This window comes from Sparus aurata, chromosome 18, assembly GCF_900880675.1.
Source record: "Sparus aurata chromosome 18, fSpaAur1.1, whole genome shotgun sequence".
NCBI classification, from domain to species: Eukaryota; Metazoa; Chordata; class Actinopteri; order Spariformes; family Sparidae; genus Sparus; species Sparus aurata.
The window spans coordinates 32719160-32744000 of NC_044204.1; the positions used below are offsets into that span (position 1 = coordinate 32719160).

The window sequence follows — 24841 nt, forward strand, 5'->3', positions numbered from 1 at the left end:
AGGGGGGTCGACTGCCAGCTTTAAGTATGCTTTTAGTCTCTAAGTTACGATTGAACCCTCTTTCCCCAAGAAGAATTATCCTTGCATGCGATGGAGCACTAAATGGAAGAGCCCTTGGGACAGAACACTTAATACAGTAAATGGAACCAAGAGACAAGCAGGGAGAAGTTCCTCCGTCTGTTGGAAGCTATTCAAAACATCCCAGCGACGGCTGCATTACTGCAGACACAGGAGAAGAAGTGGTGGTCGGGGGGGGGGGGGGGGGGAGGCAGCCCGCTGTTACAGTCCAATTAATGTGTGTAGATAGCGCAGACGTGATTTATAGTTTATTTTCGGCTCTGCTGTGCTGACAAACGAGCTTCCATCCGCCTCTGGCACGCAACAGATAATGCAGCAGCTCAAGCACATCATGAAAGGCTGGTGGAGGTCGTTCGCCGCCCGCTCAGGTCTCGGCGGTCCCGCTCACGCCTAAATAAAGACGTCCCTCAAAGCGGAGAGACCGGTTTCATGTCACATGCAAAATAGCACTTTGGAGCATGTGAGTGGATGTAGTTATGAAAACTTCAAGGGCCATTTAGAAATTCTTGAGATATTATGGGCCTTTTCTCAGTCAGGAAGGTGAAGTGGGCGTCGGGCTGCAGCTGCAGCTTCTGGTTCACGGAGACGAGCTCCGCTGTCCGGATGTTTGCAGATGATGGATTTGTCTCTCTGACAGGCTGCGAGGACCGATACTTCTGTTCTGTTTTAATCCATTACTTTTTGGATTAGTTGGTTACGGATTTAAAGGTCTAATGTGAAAGATTTGAGGGGACTTAGAGGCAAATATTTAACATAATCATTATTACAATTACATAATTATGTTTTCTTTAGTGTCTAATCACCTGAAACTAAGAGTCGTTGTGTTTTTGTTGCCTGAGAATGAACCGTTCACACGTACAGAGGGAGCAGATCCTCTTCCACAGGATCTGCCATGTCGCAGCACCGTGTTTCTACAGAAGCTCAGAATAAACAATCCAAACACCGCCTCCAGAGATTTAACGACTTTAACGCTGAGGGAGAGTGAAATGACGGGGAGTGTTCAGTTGGTTGCAATTTGCACTGTCACCACTAGATGTCACTGGACCTTTAATTAAAATTCCCCATAAATGTCCACCACAGTTTTCACAGTCCGTCCTCATCAGACTGTCGCCTGTGAAAGCAGCTTATTATGAACCATGTTTACATTTGTTTCAAATTATTATTATTATTTTTTTCGTCACTCAGTTTCACACATGATAATTTTTTTATCCAGTTTCACACATGATTTTAAAAAATGCACTGTTTCACACATGAACATTTTTTTCAATTTTTTTTTCACACAGTTTCACACTTTTTTAGTTTTTATCCAGTTTCACAGTGAAGACAAAAAAAATCTCAAGAAAAAAGATTTACTGTTTGACACATGATTCTTTTTTTTCACTCACTTTCACAGATACAAAAGTTTTTTTTTCTCAAAACAAATTAAATTTATTGTGTCATAAAAATATTTTTGCAAGATTTTAAGTGAAAAATAAAATCTGTGAAACCAACTGAAAAAAGTTTGTCAAATATTTATTTTCCAGGACAAAAAAAGTTTGTCATTAGAATAAAATGTTCATGTATGAAACTAGATAAAGATACATTTTGAGAGAAAAATTAATTTGGTTTCTCACATGTAAAATATATATATATATTATCTGAATTTTCCATCCGCACACAAGATTGTTTTTTTCCCTCTTGAAAATGAAAAAAAAAAAAAAAACATTCACTCACTTCAACACAAGTGATTTTTTTTTCCTGTATTCACAAAAGAAAAAAAAAATCTCCGGAAAAAAATGTACTGTTGAAAAGTCATGAATTTTTTTCACTCAGTTTCACAGATGCAAAAACTTTGCAAAACATTTTTTTTCCAGGACATTTATCTTGTTTATTTTTTTTGAGAATAAAATGTTCTGTGAAACAAAAGTGTAAGTACAACAAGAAAATTCATGAGAAGAATAATTTGTGTGAAACCGGATATAAAAAATTCCCAAAAAAGATTTTAGGTGAAAAATAAATTTCGAGGCGGCCACCTCTAGTGGCCGTAGTGATTATAGAGCAGCAAAGGAGGAAGTCATGTGAACTAGGAAAGAAATTTTTTTTTTATTTTTAAGATTATTACACTTTGCACACACACAAATATCACCCTGAATCCAGAAATATCATTGTATTTATTATTGTTTTTATATGTTATGATCCTTTTTTGTTTTAGTTCCAGGACTTCAAAACAATATGACATGCAATACAATAGGAAGAGGAACACTTTAACCACAAGCCAAAAACCCGCAACCCGCGACTACCAATATTTATAAGCGACTTTACAGAAAAACAAGCCCAAAGTTGCTTATAATAAGTGGACTTGGCAACTGTGGTCAAAGGTCCGAGCAAAAAATCAAAACAAAAACACTTTAAGATGAAAATTGAAACAAATCTTAATAACAAATTCATTAAACAAATAAACAATTGACATGTGTGTAAAGAAGCGAGCGAGATAATGACAGTAATAAATAAAATGCCACCACAACACCAAAACATTCATGCATTCATCGTGTTTTGTCGTGTTTGTAATGTTTATAGAACTTCAGTTTAATAAAACATTTCAACGTGTGTGACAATGAAAAAAAATTCTGAACAATTTTTTATTCATGTGTGAAACTGAATTTATTTTTCTATAAAAAAAAATGTTTTTCTTATTTTTTTTTTATCCAGTTTCACACACAAAAAGAAATGTGTTTCATGTGTTTCTAAATTTTAAATATATTCAAATCATGTGTGAAATTGAATGGATAAAAATCATGAGAAAAAAAAACCTTCCAGGAGAATTCTTTTTTCTGTTTTTCGTGTGTGAAACAGATCGATGTGGTCGCATCTGGCAAACATTTTGTCCAAAACATTTTGGCGGGTGAAACAGTTTGTTCCTTTTCTGGAGATATAATTTCTTAGGACATTTTTGGTTTTTAAATTGACATGTTTAAGTTCTTTTGTCTTCCGTACTCTCTCTGTGGCACTCTTCTCTAATCTCGTTCACTGAAGACTCAAATCTTTAAGATCCTGAAGGCAGATTTCTGAGTCTGATTCCCAACTCGTCAAACACTCGGCCAACCTGGGAAAAGTTTTGGGAGGGGAAAAATACTTCTGTTCACCAGAGTTCAGCAGCATGTGAATCCAAATCTGGTGACAGTTACCTTTGGAACAAATCTGGACAAACTAAAACACTTTTAGATCACTTTTATTATCAGCTTGTCTGCAGATCATTTTCTCTGTTCATTGGAATTTCATATTTACTAATAACATGTCAGGAATTAATGAAACATTTTTATATTTTCAGGATCCTACAGTGGCATTTTCACACCAACAGTCCAAAATATTCATGTTTGAGAAGCTGGATTTTGTGTTTTTGCTTAAACAAATAACAGAACAATGAACTGATCACTCAAATAGATGCAGATTAATTCTGAGTAGTTGCAGCTGTACACATTGTTAAAATATCGACAAATGATAACTGAGACTGTAACTTTTTTCCAGACTTAAACTTGGTTTCTTCTTTCTTCTTGTCTTTTCAGGGGCTTTAAATCACCCAGGCTGGAAAAATATAAAAACAAAACAAAGAATAAAAACCAAAACCATCGTAGTTTTTATTAAAGTGCATCCAAAACCTCATCAGCAGGAAGTTTAATATGCAGCAGCCTCACAGTGACGTCTTTTGCATTGTGAAGCTTACAGATGAAGGCCAAAAAGATCCTTCTGCAACACATACGAACAAACATGTGATGCTCCTCAAGACTTTACACGATGCTGACACTCTGCAGCCGCTCAGTCTGACTGCAGAGAGCTGCTCTGTAAACACATGTTTCAGAAATATTCCTGCACTCGGGGCTGTATTTGCTGCAGCCTCAGATGCCAGAAGTCGATCCAAATCTCGACTCAACTGCAGAACTATTTCAATACTGCAGGAGAATGAGAAGAAAAGGAAAAAAAAACACACAACACGTAAAAACTTTAAGACTCTAAGCCTCCACCCCTCCCCGCTGCCTGTCGCTGGCCATTTCTACGACTCTCGTATGAAGCACTTCTGACGTTAAACACCTGTTAACTTTTATGTCTTGTGAGAGGAGTGGCTGAATGGGAGAGCATTATGTTCGGCGCTGCCCGGCTTGGCCAAATCCCCAGTAGAGGAAAGACCACTCCCAGCAGAGAGGCAGCAGCAGCAGCAGCAGGAGTGATTGAGCCCCCTGATCACCCGCAGCCTGCGAGGATCCCCCCTCAGCTCAGAACCAGCAGTTAGCTCAATTCCAGTTGACAGCTGCGTGAAACCACCATCTCTCCACAGCTCTGGGCTGGATAAACTGCAGCTCTGCCCACCGGCAGACCTGCTTAAGAGACGAAGTGAGGAGACGTGAGGCGGCTCATGTCGCTGGTGTCTTGTAACACATTTTAGATGCCAGCGCAGTGAGTCCTGCCAAAATCACCAACTTTGAAGAGTCCCCAAACTGTATTTTAAGGCTGTAAGTGCAAGATTACTTAAATAGAGTCGTAGTTTATTTGTTGTATCATGCAGTGAAAACACATTAAGTGCAGTTTTGAGGTAGTTGTACTCACTTTTTTACATTTTTGTTACTTTATACGACTCTACTTTGATTGCACTTCTCTCTCTGCTCTGTTTATCTGGCAGCTTTAGTGGCTTTTGCAGATTGTAATTATGAACATGAAATATAATCAATTAATACATTTTAATGTCATTATAGATGAAGCTACCAGCAAAGTAGTAACTATAACAACTGCTCAAATTGTATTTAATGTGTTTTTCTTGATCTTGAAGCCACTCACTTAAAGTTACGGAAGCCCTGAGAGGCAAGTGGAGAATCTTTGTTCTAATGATTTTCTACGTCTGATCTAAATGTTTTTCTCTCCTGTGTTTATGACCTGAGACTTTTTTTTTTCACTCCGGCTCGCACATGAAAAAAAGAAAAAAAAAATTCCTAATAAAATGTTCCCTTCTCATAAAATGTTTTGTTTCACTCAGTTTCACGCATTTTTTTTTACTCTGGTTTCACAAATGAAAATTATGATTATCTGAAAAAACACATGAAATGTGTTTTTCTTCAGGAAAATGTTCTATTTTTCAGTTTCACAAAAAAGAAGAAAAAACTTTCCTGTGAACACTTTTTTGTACAGAAGAGGATTAGGGCCACATGTGAATTTTTTTTTTTAGATCTGACTTTAAAGTCAGAATTCTGACTTTTTTCTCAGAATTCTAACTTTAAAGTCAGAACAAAAAAAAAATTCACATGTGGCCCTAATCCTCCTCCATATTTTTGCACCCAGTTCCAGACATTTAAATTAAAAAAAGAGAGATTTTAAAAGAAAAATAAAATATGTGAAACAGGGTGCAAAAATGTATTCGCAGGACAATTATTTTTTAGTTTTTTTGAGATTTTTTTTTGCACCTGTGAATTTTTTTACAAAAAACAAATTTATGTGATTTTTTTTTGTGAAACCGGATAAATCATGTTTTTCCTTCATCCATACGTGTGAATCACACTAACATTTTTACTCTTGAAAATAGAAAAAAATATCCCTCAACTTAACATATGATCATTTTTTCTCTTAAAGTTTAACTTTAAAAAAAAAAAATCTTGTTTCACATAAAAAATAATTTCAAAATTTTGCCACTAGTGAGAAAAGTTTTTTATTAATAAGGAACCTTAAAGATTATCCCCCGCAGAACTGTTTTATTTTCCCACCAGTTCCTAAGTCATGAACACAAAAGAGAAAACCGTTTAGATCTGATTCAGAAAATCACCAGAAGAAAAAAAAAATCATCACTTCAGAATCAGAATCAGAAAGTCCTTTATTAATGTGTGGAAATGTGGAAATTTGTGCATCACAGCAGGTAAAGGACGGTTCAATATAACAATAAACAATAATAAAAGTAAAAAATAAACAATATTACAAAAAGGTAAGAAGAGCGAGAGCAGAACTTCCCTTCAGGGCTTCTGTACAAACTTAACTTCCATGTATAAATCTGGTCCAGTTCTGTTTCTATCAGCTACGTTTCTGTCACTCTCTGATCTGGAGTCGGTTTGTTTTATCTCACCTGACCACAGCGACCACCTGTGACCACGTCGCTCTCAAAAGTCTCTCCTTTGCTTCAAACTCACACAAAATACTGCTGCTCGAAAAAAAATAAAGTGAACATGTCACAGTTTTTTTAAGCGTCTTCACTTTTAAATATTTGTAATCATTCTTAAGGCCCCGTCTGACTCGGTACCTAAATATCTGTGAGTTGTTTTCCTCCGACAGCCGAACGAGCCTCAGCTGAGATCCTGAGGTGAAACTCTATCAGCTCCACAGAGAGTTTCACTGAGAGAGCGTCTGAACTTCAGGACGCTGCAGCAGCTTCTAATCCTGATTTAGACACTTGATCTTTGTTTTACTCAGCTTCACTTCATGTTGTCTTCTTGTCTTATTCTTTCTGTTGTCTTTATATTTGTATCGCTGCTTTTCACTGTGACTCCCTCATATTTCAGTTTGTTGTTTATATGTTGAGCACTTTGTTACTCTGTTTTTAAGTGTTCTATTAATAAAGTCATCATCATCATCATTTTCAGATTTATATTATCTTCTTTTAGATGATATAAATAGAGACAAGATACACATTAAATACACAGTACATAAGACTAAGACATTAAAAATAACTGTAAAGGATATGTGCATTAATACTCTATAAACAAAGCTGTCACATATAGTCATAATGCACATTCTGTTACCTTTTCTCTATTTATATTGTCTAATAATATCTCTATACTGAAGGAGAGATTACTCAATTTCCCCCTCAGGGATCAATAAAGTATTTAAGATTAATGTTTATATTCTTTGTCCTCAGAAAGAAAGAAGATATCTGCTGTATGAATGTGAATTAATGAATGAACTGAAAAGCTATATAGCTTTATGTTTTTATTATCTCTTAAGTGTTTCTAAAATATAATTTATTTGATCTTACAGAGACACAGAAACCTCAAACACAAAATCGATTCAGTCTGCTCCAGATTGTCCAGAACTCAGCTGCCGGGCTCGTAAACAGAATCAGGAGAAGTGACTTGAAGTGGTAAAGAGTTTGGATCAGATCTGCACCGAGGGAACAGGTGAAGCTCGTGTTGCGAACCGGAATCGTACGAACAAAACCGACTTGACGAGCTGTAAATGACGATGCGTCGTGACTTTAAACTCACGCGGACTTCATCTGGTTGTGAAAACTGAGTATCTCTTTCATGATAAATTTACATCAGACGAGTAAAGAGGAGGGAAACATTCTGACTTTTTGCGATTGTTGAAACAGTTTTTTTCTTACAATATGTGGAAAAATACTCTCTGGTACTGCAGGTTCAGCATTTGCTCACTCAGATTATTATCTTGTGTGGCCGTTTTCTCTATTATTCCAAAAATAATCTCAATGTGAGGTCCCCGCTGAGCTGAAACAGCCCAACGTCTCGCACATAAAATTAAAAAAAAAGAAAACCTGCCGCCTATAAAATCCGTCTAATGTGTCTCAAACTGCTGTTACTCGGCGGTAGAAACCTGCCTGGCAAATTCAAAAATCATTCTGGACTACAATGCGAACGACTATAATAAAAATGACGTCTCGAGTGGCTCCAGTGGCATCTGTGAGTGAAAGGAGCGCTGTTCGTCTGCCAGGCCCGGTCGGCTCGATGAAAGCTGATCCAGACCTTTAAATTGGAGCTGTCGGGCTAATATTTTAAAGGCTTGGATTGCAAGCGCCAGGAAATACCTGAGAGGTACACCTTTAAGGAATCAAATTTAGCAATCCGCAGGAATGGTTGGAAACTTCGTCGGGAGAACTTGGGCTTTCCGTAACCTCCCTCCGCGCAGTTTGGATCCAGTAAGTTCAGGTGCAGCGATTAAAGCCTCCTAACGTGTTAATGACGGTGGAATATTTCATTCTGAGTTTGTCAGTTTTATCCCCCATTAGCAGGCAGGAATGTCCTCTCCTCTTCTCCGCTCACAGGTGATTGGTTCACGTCTCCGGACTATTTACACCGTTTACAAGACAGCACATCCATTCAGGGAACACAGAAGATAACGCTGGAGACATAATAGGGGTCAATTAATAAGGAATCTGTATATGCTGCTGTTTCTTTTTAAGCGAACATTAGTCAGATCTGAGTCTAAAAATGAATAACGTTGATAATAAAAAGACCACTTTGCAGCGCCTTCATTTGTTTTTAGCGATGCAACGTTTGTTGAAAGAAACCAAATACATTCTGATAATAAGAACAATTTAAAAAAAAAAGGGAAACAACATTCAGCATTTCTCACATTTATGAAACAAAACTTTAAATTTACAGGTAGGAAAGACATCGAACACTGATACGTGGAGTGCTGCAGGAATGAGTTTACACTTCTGGTTCCCTCGTCCCCAAAATCAACAGATCTCTGACTGGATATTCTGCCTGAAATTAAATCTTTGCTTGAGAGAATTTGAGAGACTTAAAGCGGTAGTGGAGGCGATTCTGTAGAGAACGAGAGGAGATCGTTAGGGTACCGTTGAGTCCGTATTTGGGCCGGAATTCAGACCCAAAGAGACAGTATAGACTCAACAAACAATCATCGTTCTCCAGAATCACCTCCCCTACCCTTTAAGAGATTTTCACTGTGTCACTAAATCCCCCTCGATTAAATTAAAATACTAGTCTTAAAACGCTGGTTGCTAACAGGCGACTAAATGAGACAACAGAAGCTGTCGGGGACATTTAACGTCAATCTCGCTGAACACGGGAACTCATCTACTCACAAATCTGTCGTTAAATGTAAACTATTCCAACTCTTAACTTCACAACTTGTAGATTTATCCATTTATTGTAAAGTGTGTGTAGTAAGACACGTATCTGCGGTGACTGCGCTGTAATTCGTTTACAGCCTAACATCAGATTTTCACTTCTGGCGAAAGCATTAATGCTTTAAAAGTGGATCATCTTGCTGAACAAAACATCGAAACATCACACATCACAAATCCCCCCCCCCAAAAAAAATCCCACAGGCTTTTTGTGGAGGGAACCGAGGTGACGCAAACTTCCCTGTCAACCTACAAAAATACGACATCCCTGCAGCTCTCTGTCGTTACACACTCAACTCTAAAACAAACAAAAAAATAACTAGGTTACATCTATTTAGACTGTAAGAAACATTTTGTTTGTGTCGTTCATGGACTGTTCATCTTGTGTTTGAGTAATACTGATGTTACTTCAATCAAAAAATACTCCCAAACTTCCGTCAACTTCTGAATATTTATAAAAACTAACTTAAAAAACAGTGAAAAACTCCTCCTGTCATTCACAGAATGAATAAAAATTCACAGCGAACACTTCACAGTGCTTTTTCTATGTACAAGTGTTTGGATTCACAGATTTACATTTATAGGTGTAACAGCCTCAGGCCGAGCTTGAATTCATCCTCTTTATCTCAAAGCACGACCGGTCTGCACGTTAAGGCCTCTGATTGGCCTGAAACACTCCGGTTCGCTGGGCATTAGTGAACAAACGGAGGAATGATGAAGTCTGATCCAAACCATATGGGCGTAGCGCGGTAGAAAGTATTCTGTGGGGGGATTCCTGCACAGATCCGCAGGTTTACACTCAGCTATCAGAGCTAAGTGAATAATACTATCCAGAGCTTTTTTAATATCTACAGTCGGTGGAGCAGAAACAGCCTCACGTGCCGACTGACCGTAGAGCCTCTCTGGCCCCCGACAACAGGACTGACTTGGACATGGAGTGCAGAGAAAACACTGCTGGGGCGAACCAGTCCACCACAGGTTTCAGCGTTTGGCTCTCTTGGAAGGGGGCTCCTCCGATTTCTGTCCTCCCCGCGTTCGCACCGCAGGGGGGCTGGCCTCCCGTTTACGGCCCCCCTTCCACGCTGCTGCCGCCGCCGCCGCCGCCTGGCCCCTCGTCCCGCTGCAGGAGGGAAACAAGGAGCGAGTGTCAGTGCGTTTGTCTAAAGTGTCGTGTTTGGTAAAAAAAAAAAAAGTGTGTCTCTGTTAATTCAAGAGTTATTCATGAGAAGTGTTGCAATAACCAGCTCTCATTTATTACATGTAAGTGCACAGAGTGGAGCCTGGTGTGGCCGCGCTCCCGCCGGAATACAGAGAAGATGGATTTCTAAAAAAGACTCCCCGAAGATGTTTGTAATGTTAACGTTGGAACTCGAGTGCGAAAAACAAAATAAAGGAACATTTGTGTTGAAAATCTGATCCAGCGACAAACGGAGAGAATTAAAAGAAGCGAAACCTCAAAAAACTAAAGAGAAAGCCCGAATACATTTATCACACGTGATTATAAACATCTGCAGATGGAGGGAATAATCGTTAATCATTAAATATAAAAGAAGTAGTTTGGTATTTTGGTTGGCAGGAGGGTGGAGATATCAGAAAAATTAAATTTAACATTATAAACAATAACAGATTTTTTTTTTGTAAATTGTATTTAAAACATGTATTATATGTTTTGCAGTTATGTATTTTTTTGCCAAATGTGAATGGAAAATAATACAGAAATAAATATGTTAATAAATAATAATTATAATAATAATAAATACGATTGAAAAATTAAATGGCAAAGTAAAAAAAGGGGGGAATTAATACAAATTAAAAAAATATATAAAATATAGAAGGAAATTAAAACGGAATAATCAATTTGTCACTTTAAGAAAAAATAAACAATTTATAATGTTTATTTTTGATGCATTAAATGTCATATTAATAAATATACATATGTTTTTTTTACATGCATGTATATTCTGTGTATTATATATAGGGTCAAACTAATTATTAGCCGATGGCTGATATTAAACACTTCTGATGATCAGAATCACTATTTTTATTTCTACCTGATTGCTGATAAAATCAATTGATTATTTTATACATATATGATCAAATGTTCTGCTTTGGCTTTGATGCATAAATGTAATAACATTAAAAGTACAATATCTGCCTCCAATATGTAGTACAGTGGAAGTATTAAGCATTAAACAAAGAAATTAAGTACTAAAGTACAATTACCATAAAATTAAACGTCAGGACCTTAAACAGCCTGAAGTTTACATTTACTCAAGTAAAGACTTGTGTGTGTCGAGTGCAGTTAGAAGTATACAAGATGAACACAAAATCTAAATACTCTCCAAATAAAGAAAAATATTAAATTATCAAATCAAATTATTCACAGGTTGTTGTTTTGTTTTTACCAACAGTGATCTTGTACCCGCGGTGCACGGACAGGTTCGGCCATGCAAAAGAGATTTCTTGTTTTTATTTTTGGAGTTAATACCTCAAAAACATTTTGAAATTCCGGGAAAAGCGTTTGGTAAAATGTTCTCTTTCACGGAGCAGCGACCGAGCAGCCGGTGTTGGTCGGATTCCCCTTTAAGCTCGTCGCTGCTGCTGAACCTCAATGAGACAAACTCACCGTGTGCCAGCTGCGGTCTCCTCTTTACCGTTCTGTCGACTTGCCCGGGTGGATGGTTTACTTGGCTTGTTTCTGAGGAGCAATAAAAACAAATATGAAACAACAGTTGTTGCTTTAGTGCTAAATCTTCCCCTGCTTTGGTTTAATAGGATGTGACAGCGACGAGGAGGCCTGCTGGAGGGCAAACACGCAGCGACAGAAATCACTGACGGTGTCTCAGAGCTGCACTGACGAGTTCTCTGCTGAGAGATAGTCTGAATTCATCTGCAGCTGTTGTGGTGACACGTCAGTAATCAGACTTAGGTGATCTAATTAAATCCTAATGATTTGCTTTACTGCAGGCTTTTACCGCAAATGTTTATAATAAATAACACATTTCCAATAAAGTTTGAATTATGGGTCCTCTTACTGAAGTGATTGTTCATTATTACATCACCGTAACATATTATTGTGGTCATTTGGTTCTGTTAAACGACCTCTGAGCCTCCAGGCGAGCTGCGGAGCGCGTGGTCGCTCTGGTTGCAGTTCCTTTCTCCTCCCCCTCTCGCTCAGCATCATCCTCCTCCTCCTCTTCATCGTTCTGCTCGCTGTCTTTTTCTTCGGGCTTTTTGTCTTTGGGAGAAATGAAAGAAGGTCACAGATGCAGAGAATGTGATTTCTTTTGATAACTAATGCTAATATTTGTCCTCCTCCATCCACTGAGCCTCCCCTGAAGCTGTTCGGAGCCACTCTGTGAAGACCCGACTCCACTTTAGATCAAGTTTTAAATCTCCTCACCTGGATCGTCTGTGGCTGCTGCTGCTGCCGCCGCCGCTGCTGCTGCTGCCTTCGGTGGTCGTCCCCTCCGGCCGGTTCTCTTCGGAGTCGTCTCTTGGTCCTCTTGCGTTTGCTCCTCCTCAACCTGTAGACACATGAACAAAGAGTTAAAACCCCACACCTACCTTATGTAGAGCGCATACCTCTGCCAATGTTAAATAAAGTCAGGAAATATAAAAACACTGTAAGTTAATGGAGTTTATTCTGGGCCGAGATCTAACATCCATCCGAGTTTCTTGGATATTCGTTCAGTAGTTTTTGTGTAATCCTGCTGACAAACACTGACGGACACGAGCCGAAACATAACCCCCTAAATTTAACGGAAAGACTTGAACCTGCAGCGCTGGAGTTTAACATATAAATGAATATCTGTTACATTTACGCCCTTCCCAAATAGTTCAGACAACCCAGATTAAGTCCATCAGAGCCAGATCCTGACCTCTTCCTCTTCACTGCTGGTTTACCTGGTATGACATGTTCAGTGTCGTCATCTTTTTTACATTTGGTCAAATTTAACTCGTAGAAAAGCTGCACGCCTTCCCTTGTGTCAACCATAATTTTCCATATTACTTATTCATACCATTTTACAGCCTGTTGACAGTGATGACAGCAAAACACAAACTGGTTTAAGTCACAATTTTGCACTTAAAAGTTGCACAAATTAATCGTTGAGGTTTGGCTCACTTATTCGTTCAGATGCTAATGTTCTGGCAGACATACACCTACCTTATGTAGAGCGCATACCTCTGCCAATGTTAAATAAAGTCAGGAAATATAAAAACACTGCAAGTTAATGGAGTTTATTCTGGGCCGAGATCTAACATCCATCCGAGTTTCTTGGATATTCGTTCAGTAGTTTTTGTGTAATCCTGCTGACAAACACTGACGGACACGAGCCGAAACATAAACCCCTAAATTTAACGGAAAGACTTGAACCTGCAGCGCTGGAGTTTAACATATAAATGAATATCTGTTACATTTACGCCCTTCCCAAATAGTTCAGACAACCCAGATTAAGTCCATCAGAGCCAGATCCTGACCTCTTCCTCTTCACTGCTGGTTTACCTGGTATGAAATGTTCAGTGTCGTCATCTTTTTTACATTTGGTCAAATTTAACTCGTAGAAAAGCTGCACGCCTTCCCTTGTGTCAACCATAATTTTCCATATTACTTATTCATACCATTTTACAGCTTGTTGACAGTGATGACAGCAAAACACAAACTGGTTTTAACTCACAATTTTGCACTTAAAAGTTGCACAAATTAATCGTTGAGGTTTGGCTCACTTATTCGTTCAGATGCTAATGTTCTGGCAGACATACACCTACCTTATGTAGAGCACATACCTCTGCCAATGTTAAATAAAGTCAGGAAATATAAAAACACTGTAAGTTAATGGAGTTTATTCTGGGCCGAGATCTAACATCCATCCGAGTTTCTTGGATATTCGTTCAGTAGTTTTTGTGTAATCCTGCTGACAAACACTGACGGACACGAGCTGAAACATAACCCCCTAAATCTAACGGAAAGACTTGAACCTGCAGCGCTGGAGTTTAACATATAAATGAATATCTGTTACATTTACGCCCTTCCCAAATAGTTCAGACAACCCTGATTGAGTCCATCAGAGCCAGATAAATATCTCAATATTTAACAGTACTACAGAGTTTTTTAAATATCGAGATTGTGGCGTCTTTGCCACGCTGACACACCAACAAAGAAGAAGGACGCAACTGTAGCGTGGAGTTGGCTACAGCAGATAAATGTATTGAGGAGCCTCTGAGGTCCGAAGTGTTTGTGTTGTTAATCTCTCTGCCACAAGAGGGAGACAAAAGTTCTGCACTGCAGGTATGAACATGTTCAAGTCCTCACACAGATATTAGAGAGAGTACAGGAAGAGTGACTGATGCACAAACAGCTGTTACAACAAACAGAACTGATGACTAAATCAAATTTTACTGCCCACATACCTCATCTGTTTTCTTCTCGCTGCTGATCTCATCTTTGAATTCTTCCTCCGTTTGACTCACTGAAGGGGAACAAACTGCAAACAAGACAAATGTACAGAGACTATAATGAACAAACTAACCACGTTCTGTTATGTATAATAATATTAAATCTTCTGGAAACAGTATGGAATAACATTTGCTATAGTTGTTATATAAATTATAATCTGATTTGAGTTCCACAGTGTATGTGTGTGTGTGTGTGTGTGTGTGTGTGTGTGTGTCCGTCTGTGTGTGTGTGTGTGTGTGTGTGTGTGTGTGTGTTCTTACCACTATCTTTTTCAGGCTGCTGCTCACTTTCTTCCTGTTGACTGTTGACCTTCTCTACTTCCTCTTCAGTCTTGGTTTCCTGCAGAATTACAATTTGAATACACATGAAGACGCATAACCAGAGAAGTGAACACAGATTTAAGAATCCTTTAATCCACCAAGACGACAGATCTCACCTCCACAGATTCCTCCGTTTCCTCCGTTTCCTCTGTTTCCTCTGACCTCTTCCTCTTCACTGCTGGTTTACCTGGTATGAAATGTTCAGTGTCATCATCTTTTTTACATTTGGTCAAATTTAACTTGTAGAAAAGCTGCACGCCTTCCCTTGTGTCAACCATAATTTTCCATATCCTCCTGACTACCAGGAAAAAAAATATTGCCCAATCACATTTTTTTAATTCCCCAATCTTTGTAAGGTAATTAGAATACTGAAAACATTTTCTTTGAAAAAAAAAAAAGCTTTTATTTTTGCAATATCATATGTCCATGTTACGACCCTCTAGTAACAGTCCACTACAGTGGACAGTGGAATGCCATACATGTGAAACTGAACCTCGATGGCAACCAAGGTGCTTCTGAGAATGAATCCCTTTCTTTTCATTTGAAAAAACAGAACAAAGTGGAGGAAATAACTACAAATGTCCACTACAGAGGACATTTTTAAACACTTAAATACTATGCTAAAATACAGTTAAAAAATTCAGACAATGTTTTAATGTGTTTTTAAGAGACTTATATAAAATATGCCAACAACATTTCAAGCCAAAATTTGCTCAATAAAAACTATTATGTGCTTACTTTTCCTCTTCCCATAAAATGTGCTTGCCATTTTCCTAAATGAGGAAGAGAAAGGTACCAAAGCCCCACCCCTTCACATTTGGTATCATTGAAAAGCCCTAAATGTCCTCTGTAGATAGCAAAAGGAGTTCATTTAGTAGTATAAAGTGGGTGGAAGATATTCAGGTTTAGAAATGTCCTCCACAGAGGACAAATTTGAACTACTGGTAGTCAGGAGGATATTACTCATTCATACCATTTTACAGCTTGTTGACAGTGATGACAGCAAAACACAAACTGGTTTAAGTCACAACTTCAGATGCTAATGTTCTGGCAGACATGTAGCCTCATCTCTCCATGCAGTTCAACTAACTTTATTCACCATTTACAAAGTGCTCAATCCAGGAAATCACACACAGTTCCTTCCATCAGTTAACAACAATAAAAGGAGAGTGAATATATTTGACCTGAATAAAATAACAGACATACGTGTGTCGCTGGTCTCTTTGGAGTCGGAGCTTCCTGCAGCTTCAGTGTCCTCTGGAACAGGAGACGGCAGACTCACTTGACTTCCTCGCCGTCCAGTTTTGTTTGGCACGCTTTCCTCCTCAGTTGTCTAAAGATTGGAAAAATGTTGTGAACACACTATCAAACTTAAGATACAGTGAAAAGCCCTAAACACTCATGTCCTCTACCCTTTTCTGTAACATCATGCTAGCTAATCCAAGTTTTTCTTCTTTAATTACTCACAATCTTTTGAACTCATTTGATGAACTAGAGTTTGAGGTTTCATTGAAAACATGACACTTTTAGGGGCGACCTCAGACGTTTGAGCGGTGATGTTCATGTTGCATGTTAATGTACCTCTTCACTCTCAGCTGGTTTCTGTGGCGACGTTTCTGCGTTCTCCTCGTCTTTACTCTCATCCTTCTTCTGATCATCTGAGGCTAAAATAAGAGCAGCATCACAGAAGAGTCAGAACACAACACCCTTTGTTAGAGAGAGCAGGACAACACGACCACCATGATCCAAGAATACTCCAATATTTCTGAATAATGAAGCACAAAAAATTATCTTCCATCTCCGCAATTCACCCCAACAAATCACAATCGTTTTTTAGACTGTAACAATAAACAGTGTTACCGGCAGCGGCTCCTTTGGCTGCGGCTCCCGATCGTCTTCCTCCGCGGCTCGGAGTCTCCTCCAGTTTCTCGGGTTCCTTCTCCGACTCCTCGCTGGTTCTGGACGATCGACCTCTACGTGGTGTTCTGACTGCAGCCACCTTCTCCTGATCTGTTTCCTGAAGAAGAACAAAAAAACAGTTAAAATCATCAGCAAGAACTGTTTGTTTGTGACCTTTAGAGGTGAACAAGGTTGTATTTACCTCAGCTGATGGTTGCTCTTTGCTTTCCATTTCATCCTTCTCGTCACCAGATTCTTTCACTGCAGCGACTTTGTGAGTGGACAGCTTTCGCTTACGTCTCCCTCTTCCTTCCGTCTTCTCTTCCTGCACAACACAGAGCGTCAGCACAGAGAGAGCGTCAGCACACAGAGAGCAGGCGGCGCTCTATTAACCTGCATTTGCTGCATACGTGATTTCAAACAAACCTTCTCTGACATGTCCGATCCCTTCTCATCTTCCTGGCTGTCTGTGCTGGAGACGTTACCTGGAAAACACAAAACAAATAGTGACGACTGAGAAGGAGTGGAGGAATAAGAAAAGACACGAGATGAAAATCTGTATTAAATCAGCGTTTTTTTAAAAGTCACGTGACTCACTGATTTGTTTGACAAGTTTGGACTGACTGTCAGGTTCACTTTCCTTCATCTCCTCAGTTTTCTCCGGGACATTGTGTTCCACCTAAACATCATTTATGAGAAAGACACACAGATCAACAAAAGGAATTATAAAAATAATAATAATGGGTGCAAATGTTACCGGTCGTTTATATCCAAACAGAGTGTAAGTGAAGCGTGACTGATGTTTAACACTCACAGTTTGTGGATCCGTCGTCTCTTCTGCAACATTTTCTTCTTCCATGGTTTTACTCTCTGCTTCACCTCGGGTCAAAAAGAGGCACTATTAAAATGTGTAATTCCACTTTACAGCCTTTTATGAATATACTTAAAAATCCATCAGATACAATAACAGTATTTAGAAAGAAGACTCACTATTATCTACTTCCATCGTGGCCTGGTTGTCCTCAGCCACCTCGTCCTCTGCCGGCTGTTTAAGAAAGATGACTTTTAGTTTCACGTGAAATCTTAAAGAAAGTAAAAAATGTAAAATGTGTAAACCAGCACATGATTGGTTCCTCACCTTGGGACTTGACTCTGTGTCTTCAACGTCTGCCTCGGTTTGTTCTACAGTAACAATAACTTGTTAAGGTCAATGATCAGCCCAAGAAAAGAAAAAAACATCTTGTTCTTTTAGTCTGAGTTGTGTTGCATGTTTTCAAGCACTCACCTCGTTCACTGGACATTTCTGAGACTTGTTCAGTGGCATCAGAAACAGCTGAGGCTGCGTTTTCTGCTGCAGCTCCTCTGACCTCTTCTGGTTCACACACGACTTCTTCAGCAGCTGAAATATTGTCGAGAAAAAAAACATCAAAAATCACAAAATAAAATTGTTGTACTGTTAAAAAAAACAAGAAATACAATTTGAATTTCAGTTAAAATAGGAGATAGAAAACATTGTACCTTCTTTACTGGTTCCTGCTGTTGGTGCTGCTGTCGTTTCATCAGGCTCTGTTTCCGGAACGACTTCTGTATCTTTGGCTTCATCTTCATTTACAGGAGCCTGACTTTCATTAGAGGCAGGCTCATCCTCCTGTGTAGAAGACAGGAATGAATTTCCTTAGCATTTTTTTTTTTCATCATGATCGATCTACGCACTATTCACTGGAAAGTTATTGCTCTATTTCAAACAAAATTCCTGTATCCATCCCTTTTGTCTGGATCTGCACTTTGATTCAAATGAATCTTAAAGGAAGTAGTGAAACAGGCTAAATAAAAGACAATGGATGGGTGTCTCTGTGGGCGAACAGAACAAGGGCCCAGTGTGTAGGATGAAGAGGTATCTAGCAGTGAGGCTGCAGATTACAACCAGCTGAAAAGTCCTCGTCTCAACATCCTCTGACTGCTACAACCACGAAAAACCTGAAAGATGTTCTGTAGAACCAGTGGTTGTCCATTCTGGGCTACTGTAAAACATGGCAGGGCAACATGGTGGACTTATCTCTGCACCTAATCCTTCACACTGGACCTTTAATTTAAAAAAATGTGTATTCTTTCTTTACCTGCGAAGCCGGAGTTTCAGAAATTTCAACCCTTGCAACGTCCGTTTCCTTCTCTGAATTGTCAGACACGTCTATAAAAGAGACACATATTTATATTTAGTGAGACATTCTGACATGTTTAGAAGCCAATAATGCACTTTGCCATCAGTTTTTTTGTTTACCTGTAGTGTTTGGTTTTTCAGCAACAAGCTCAACAGTTTCCGGAGATGTCACTGGTGACGGCTCAGTGGCCGCGAGCTCAGTTGCAGCAGCTGTTTGTGCGTCCGTCGGAGGATGTTGCTCTTCTTGTTCCATTGCTTGCGGCGCAGTCTGAGTCACCTCAGTCTCTTCCCTTGTATCTTGGCAAATTATACTGGAGGACACTGTGCTGTCAGGATCCATGGAGAGCAGAGTCAGAGCTGCTTCTTTCATCTTCATATCAGCATCCTGCAGAGTCATCTCAGCCGCCGCGTCCTCTCGACTGCCCTCAGGCGGAAGTCTCGCCTCTGCTGAGGTGCAGACGTCCATGAGAGTGAGCAGAGCGTCGGCCTCGGCCGGCACAGCTGGCATCTCGCTGAGCCGCGACTCCGTCTCACCCTCAGGTGGCTCCGGGGTGATGTCGCTTAAAGCGTCGCAGGTGTCGTCTGAGAAGGAGGTGGTGACGGTGGTGGTGACGGGGTCGGAGTCGGTGCTTGTGTCTTGGGAAAGAGCGCATTTCTTCGGCAGCTCTTCTGCATCGAGACTCGGCGAGGAAACTGAAGACTTTGAAGATTTATCAGACTTTTCCAGTTTGTCGTCTTTAGGCGCTTTCTTCTCTTCTTGACTATCATCTCTCTTGTCTGGGACTTTCTCCTTCTTCTCCAGTTTTTTCTTTGCACTCTTGTTTTCTGGTTTCTCGTGGAGAGGCTCCTCTGAGACTTTCCGCTGCTCCTTTACATTTCCCTCTTTCTTCTTCTCCTTCGTTGTCTCAGGTTTGCTGACGGATGCACCTCCTGTGCTTTTGACCTCTGAACTCTGAACTTTATCCGTCTTTGATAACAAAGTCTTTGTTTCCTCTTTCGATTTTGTTTTACATTTTTCCATGCTTCTTCCTTTCTCTGTCGGCTTGACCCTTTTTGGATCTTTGTCAGTTTCAGAGCTGGACTTTATTGATTTCTGGCCATCTTGATCTGTTTTGGTCTTTTCCTTCTCACCGTCTTTGCTCTCTGTTTTAGATTTGGGTTTGTCTCCCAGCCTGTCCTCTGTGTGGCTCTTGGACCTCTTCAGGATTTCCTTGGAGTGTTTATCTTTCTTCTTGCTGCCTTCCATCCCGGGCTCCATGTCAGACCGATCCTCAGAAGAGCCGGCAGAATCGGGACGAAGCAGCTGTTTGAAATCACTTTTAGCTGAACTTTTCTCTCCTTTGACCTTTTCCTTTTCTTTGCTCTTCTCCTTTTCTTTCTCCTTCTCCCTAATTTTGTCCTTCTCTGCTTTGACAGCCTCCAGAGTCGGTGCTTTCGCCTTCTTGACAGCAGCATCTTTTGGACTTTCATCGGGAACCGCCTCTGACACAGACGGCCTTCCTTCTCTTGTGGTTTTCTTCTCGCTTTTAATCTTAAACTTCTTCTCTTCAGACGACACTTTACCAGCAGCACCTTCCTTTTGCTGAGATTCGTCTGCCTGATGTTCAGACTTTTTCTCCTGCTTTTGTTTGAGTTTGGCGTGTTCATCTGACAAGCTGCGCTCTTTCTCTTTGCGTTCTTTAGAGTGAAGTTCTTTGCGGGACAACCTATCAAATTTCCCAAATGAACGTTGTTTCAGAGCCTCTTGGGAACCTTGTTCCAACTCCAGGAAGAAGGAGTGCGCTCTGCCTTTGTCGCACAGCTTTTTGGCTTCACTGGAATCTTCTGAGACGCTGCCACTCATCCTCCTGTGCCTCTCGTCAGACGATGTAGATTCTGACAGATTTCTGATTAGTTTTGGCTGCGGAGTCTTTGAAGATGTAGATTTAACCTCCTAATTATGAAACAACAAATCACAAAAAGTGCTTTTTACATCTCAACAGTCGAAGGTCAAACCTGTTACCTACAATTAAATCTGTTTTACACATACCGCTTTCTTGGATCCTTCTGCATCTCCTCTCTTTTTGCTGGAAACATCTCCATCTTTCCTGAGGGGTGAGAGAGAGGAATGCATCTAGTTTTAGCATGATGTCATTGTAAACATCTGATTGTTTTGTTTAGCGGCACTTGTTCAGTTCTCTACCTCGAGTCTAGCTTCCTCTTCCTGTTGAGAGCCATTTTCTTCTCCAGAACTTTCCTCTCTTTGCGAGCCTCCTTCGCTCTGGGGCCCTCCGGCCCAGCAGGGTCCCCAATCCTTTGCTTTTTACGATCTGTGTCGGGAATAAAGCCCGTTAATGGTTACAGTCACAAGTAAAGGGACAAGTTAAGAATTTCAAGATGGGAACAATGAGGACAGGCTGCATTTAAATTTTGTGACATAAGCAGAAACACATTTGCAGAAACACATTTAGACACAATTAATTAATAAACATGATTCATTCCTCTTGCACTTATACCTTGCAACCTAAAAGTCCTGCAGAAGCTCAAGCTAATGCAATAAAATTAACAGGCCTTAAATAATTGCGATGGTCCCAAAAATACCTTGTTCTTCAGCCTGCGCTGCTTTCTGTTTACGCTTTTCTTCCATTCGCTCTCTGTTCTGTTGTCTCTTAAGCAGCCTTTCCTCTTTGTCCTTCGCCTGTAAGAACACGGTTGAGGACAGAAAGAGAGAGCGGTGACAGAAACAAAGAATTAAAAACAAGGACCATAAAAACTTTTGGTTTTAAAGTTGATGCTGTTCGACTTACCGCAGATCTCCGACGCTCCTCCACAGTGACCTCGTCATCCGAGTCGCTGTAGTAACGGGAGTAGAGGAAGGGCTTGTGAACGTAGGCCTTGCGGCGAGGTTTGCGATCTTCCTCTCCCGCTTCGCCGCCGCCTTGTGTCTTGTCTGCTTCTTCACATAGATCTGGTGAACGAAAAACACACAAAAGGTCCAACACAGTGAGGTGAGCTCAAAACTAAACATCTGTGGTGGAAGGGATTTTTAGATTTAAGACAGTGAACTGCTCAAAATGTGTTGAAAAGTTGAGACCATCTGGTGGAAGCTCCCCCTCCTCGGAGGAATCAGACGGCTGCTCCTCATCTTCACTTTCTTCCTCGAACGACGACAGGTCGCTGGTGTGGACGGAGCTCACCGTGATGTCGCTCAGGCCGTCCAGGTCCGAGTCCTCCAAGAAGTATTCTGCGGGGAAAAAGACACACCAATATTTAAAGTGAATAATTCTTTTACTCCATTAAAAAAAACGAATATCTGCATCTCAGACTGAAAACACATTCGCAGTGTACAACAGCTCACCTTCCTTTATCCTCTCTCTGGCTTTCTGCCTGGCCTGACATGTAGATTTCAGCTGATCCTCATCCTGCCTCTCCTCTGTTGGTTTTCCAGTCGCTTTGGCGGCACCTTTATCTTTCTCCTCCTCTGTCAGCTCCTGGCCTCTCGACTCCTCCTCTTCCATCTTCACCTCCTCCATCAACCCCTCTCTCCCCAGGTCCACCTGCTCCTGAGTGTCCTCTGTCTTCACCTCTAACGCCTGCACCTCTGATGCCAGCTCCTCCGCCTCGTCAAACGCCCTCCCGTCGTAGTGGCCGTCTCCTTCCTCGTCAATGCTCATGTCCTGCTCGCCCTCCTCCACCAGCTGCATGAGCTCATCTGAAGTTTGGCCTCTGCGTCCTTTGTCTGTGGCTGAGCTGGCTCTGACGCTGGCCTCCTGGTTGAGAGATGTTATGGTGTCCAGAATGGACATGGCGTCGCCGGCTGAGGTGGTGGCTGGAGCAGAAGACGGGGCTGTAAAGATGTAGTAGAGTGTAAAGCCAGACGTTTAGGAGATCAGTATCATTGTGTCATTTGATTATTTGTTATCTGGGTACATCTGTGTTGTTTCTGTGTACTGCTTGTGTGGTTAATTGTACAGGAATGAACCTTAATGTATCGTGAAAGCATGATAACTAAATTAAGATAATAAACGTGGATACCTTGCTCAAGAACGCTGCTGTCTGGTTTGATCTCCATTAAAGGCGGTGGGGCCGGTGGCTCCTCTGAGCAGCTGCCAGGCGACAGAAACTCTCGGACCACCCGCTCCACCTGTGGCCTGAAGATGTGGTTGATTTTGGGATCCACCACCTGGGCCACGATTCTGTCCACTCCCTGCTCCAGCATCCCGGATCTTGGAAGAACAGTTTCATTTAACTTCTTGCACACTGTTATAAAAACATCACAACGCATAGATGAAGAAGAGGAGCTGGAAATGAGACATCGCTTCATTCTCACTTACTGCAGCACGAGTTGCCTGATGTTGTTTCTCAGCTGGTTCTTGTTCAAGTGAGGGCTCCATGTGTGGTTGGAGAGGTGATTAGAGACAAAGTTGTCCACTCTTTGTTTCAGGTTCAAGTAAGCTGGCTGCGAAAGAAAAAGCAAGAATATGATGCCTGTTAATCCAATTGTGCACAGCCCATAACTGTAAAACATGGATTATTGAATAACAACACTTAAAACGAGAAACAACCCCTATTGGGCGACCGGTCGGTAGCCTGAACCTCATCAATCTTGAGTTGCAATAGCTTTCTTTCCACTGAGCTAGAAGTTGTTTCTCTATTAGTCCAGATTTTTGAAGTTTTCGAAGTAGCCATAATTCTCACCAGGCTGCCCTGGTTCCCCAACACCTGATGCAGACCTTGTTGACCCGGCGTCATCCAAGGCACTTATCCACTTATAACTGAGCGCAGGACGTTGCCTAAGGACAGCCACACCCTGACCAGGATCAGACCCCCGATCTCCTGTACTAAACCACAGCGGTCTCATCCACTGAGCTATCCATTTAAGTATACAATATAAACATACATAAATACAAATTATTTGGAATGGATCCTCCTATGTGGTAGTCAAACACTTGTGACAATGATGCTTTATAGTTTTGCAATAAACTTAAATGTCAAAAAGGACTTCAGTGCACCGAAACAGGGAAGTACATATGATACTGACATATCAGTGAAAGGCCAATATCTGCTGTTGAAATAATATATTGGTCAGGCTCTAGTTTTAGTAAGGTCAAACGAAAGAAATCTGATTATTTCATTTTATTTATCATTAAATTGTCCCAGGTCAATAACAGCTATTATGACTCAATAAAGGCTCCTAAAAGTGACCTGTCCATCCTGACCGAGTCCCCCAGTTGATTACTGTAATGGACTTAAATGAAAATAAATTAATGAAAATCAGTGGCTGATAAAAAGTGGATACATTTGACTCCAATCCTGCTGCTCTAGTGGATGATGTTCAGTCCAACTGATAACTGAGTTAACGTTATAAGACGTGTTTATGATGGGATGCAGCAAAACAGACAGCTGCTTTAAATGTTCCTTAAAACAGACTCAATCATTAATGTTTCACTACCATTTAAACAACATACTAAAAGTCGCTAAACACACGAAAAGATGTGTTGATCCGTTACCTTCGTATCGACGTCTGCCAGGCAGTCCCTCCTGAACTGGTCGAAGAGTCCTTGTGTTTTTAAATGATTGACGATCATTGAGACCAGCTGCGGGTCTCCGGGCGGTAAACCAGCCATGTTGGGATGGAGTTAGCCTAAACTTTGATTCGGCTGATTAAAATAGCTTACACTGTCAACACTTTAGGTAAAATCCGCCCTGAACGCGAAGGGTTTGTGTTATGGTTTATGAAGTTCGAGGCGGGTTTGACCCGGAAGTACAGTTCGTTCTAATGAAAAAAACTGCCGGAAGAGCTTTGAAAAGCGAGGGCTTTGATACCAAAGTAAAAGTCCAGTTCAACTAATAATAAATACAGTGTGAAAAGTCTGCTGAGTATTGAAAGATAAGTGGTTACAACGATTACAAAACTCATTTATGTGAAGAACAGAGTGATGTAGTCTGTAGTCCTAAAATCCGGAAATCAGTTAGCATACTTGCACATCCGGTTACGTTTCAGAATTGTTTTTTGGTCTAAAATCTGAAATAAAGTCTGTGGTTACCACAAGTTTAAGTTACACGTTTTGTTCTACGACATAAAATAATCATTTTAAAAACGTGCAATTTAATTA

The 24841-nt window shown here is 40.4% G+C and overlaps 1 protein-coding gene across 2 annotated transcripts; it reads right to left on the reverse strand.

The window, feature by feature from the left end:
- Positions 1-5890: 5890 nt before the first annotated feature.
- Positions 5891-24489, reverse strand: bod1l1 (biorientation of chromosomes in cell division 1-like 1). Of its 2 annotated transcripts, none has more exons than XM_030397040.1 (29): positions 24236-24489; positions 23060-23184; positions 22761-22951; positions 22084-22572; positions 21820-21969; positions 21533-21693; positions 21327-21423; positions 20929-21055; positions 20776-20833; positions 18867-20679; positions 18706-18776; positions 18107-18236; positions 17874-17975; positions 17727-17770; positions 17579-17633; positions 17403-17467; positions 17186-17267; positions 17015-17073; positions 16791-16913; positions 16550-16706; positions 16271-16353; positions 15896-16022; positions 14806-14876; positions 14630-14708; positions 14324-14397; positions 12315-12438; positions 12014-12149; positions 11538-11609; positions 5891-10031 (listed from the first exon to the last, which is right to left on the reverse strand). In XM_030397040.1, exons 1-29 carry the CDS (start codon positions 24350-24352, stop codon positions 9893-9895), a joined length of 5121 nt encoding a protein of 1706 aa, XP_030252900.1. In that variant the 5' UTR covers positions 24353-24489; the 3' UTR covers positions 5891-9892. The 2 variants fall into 2 exon arrangements, with proteins under 2 accessions (XP_030252900.1, XP_030252899.1); XM_030397039.1 differs by having other exon boundaries at positions 17874-17987.
- Positions 24490-24841: the final 352 nt, after the last annotated feature.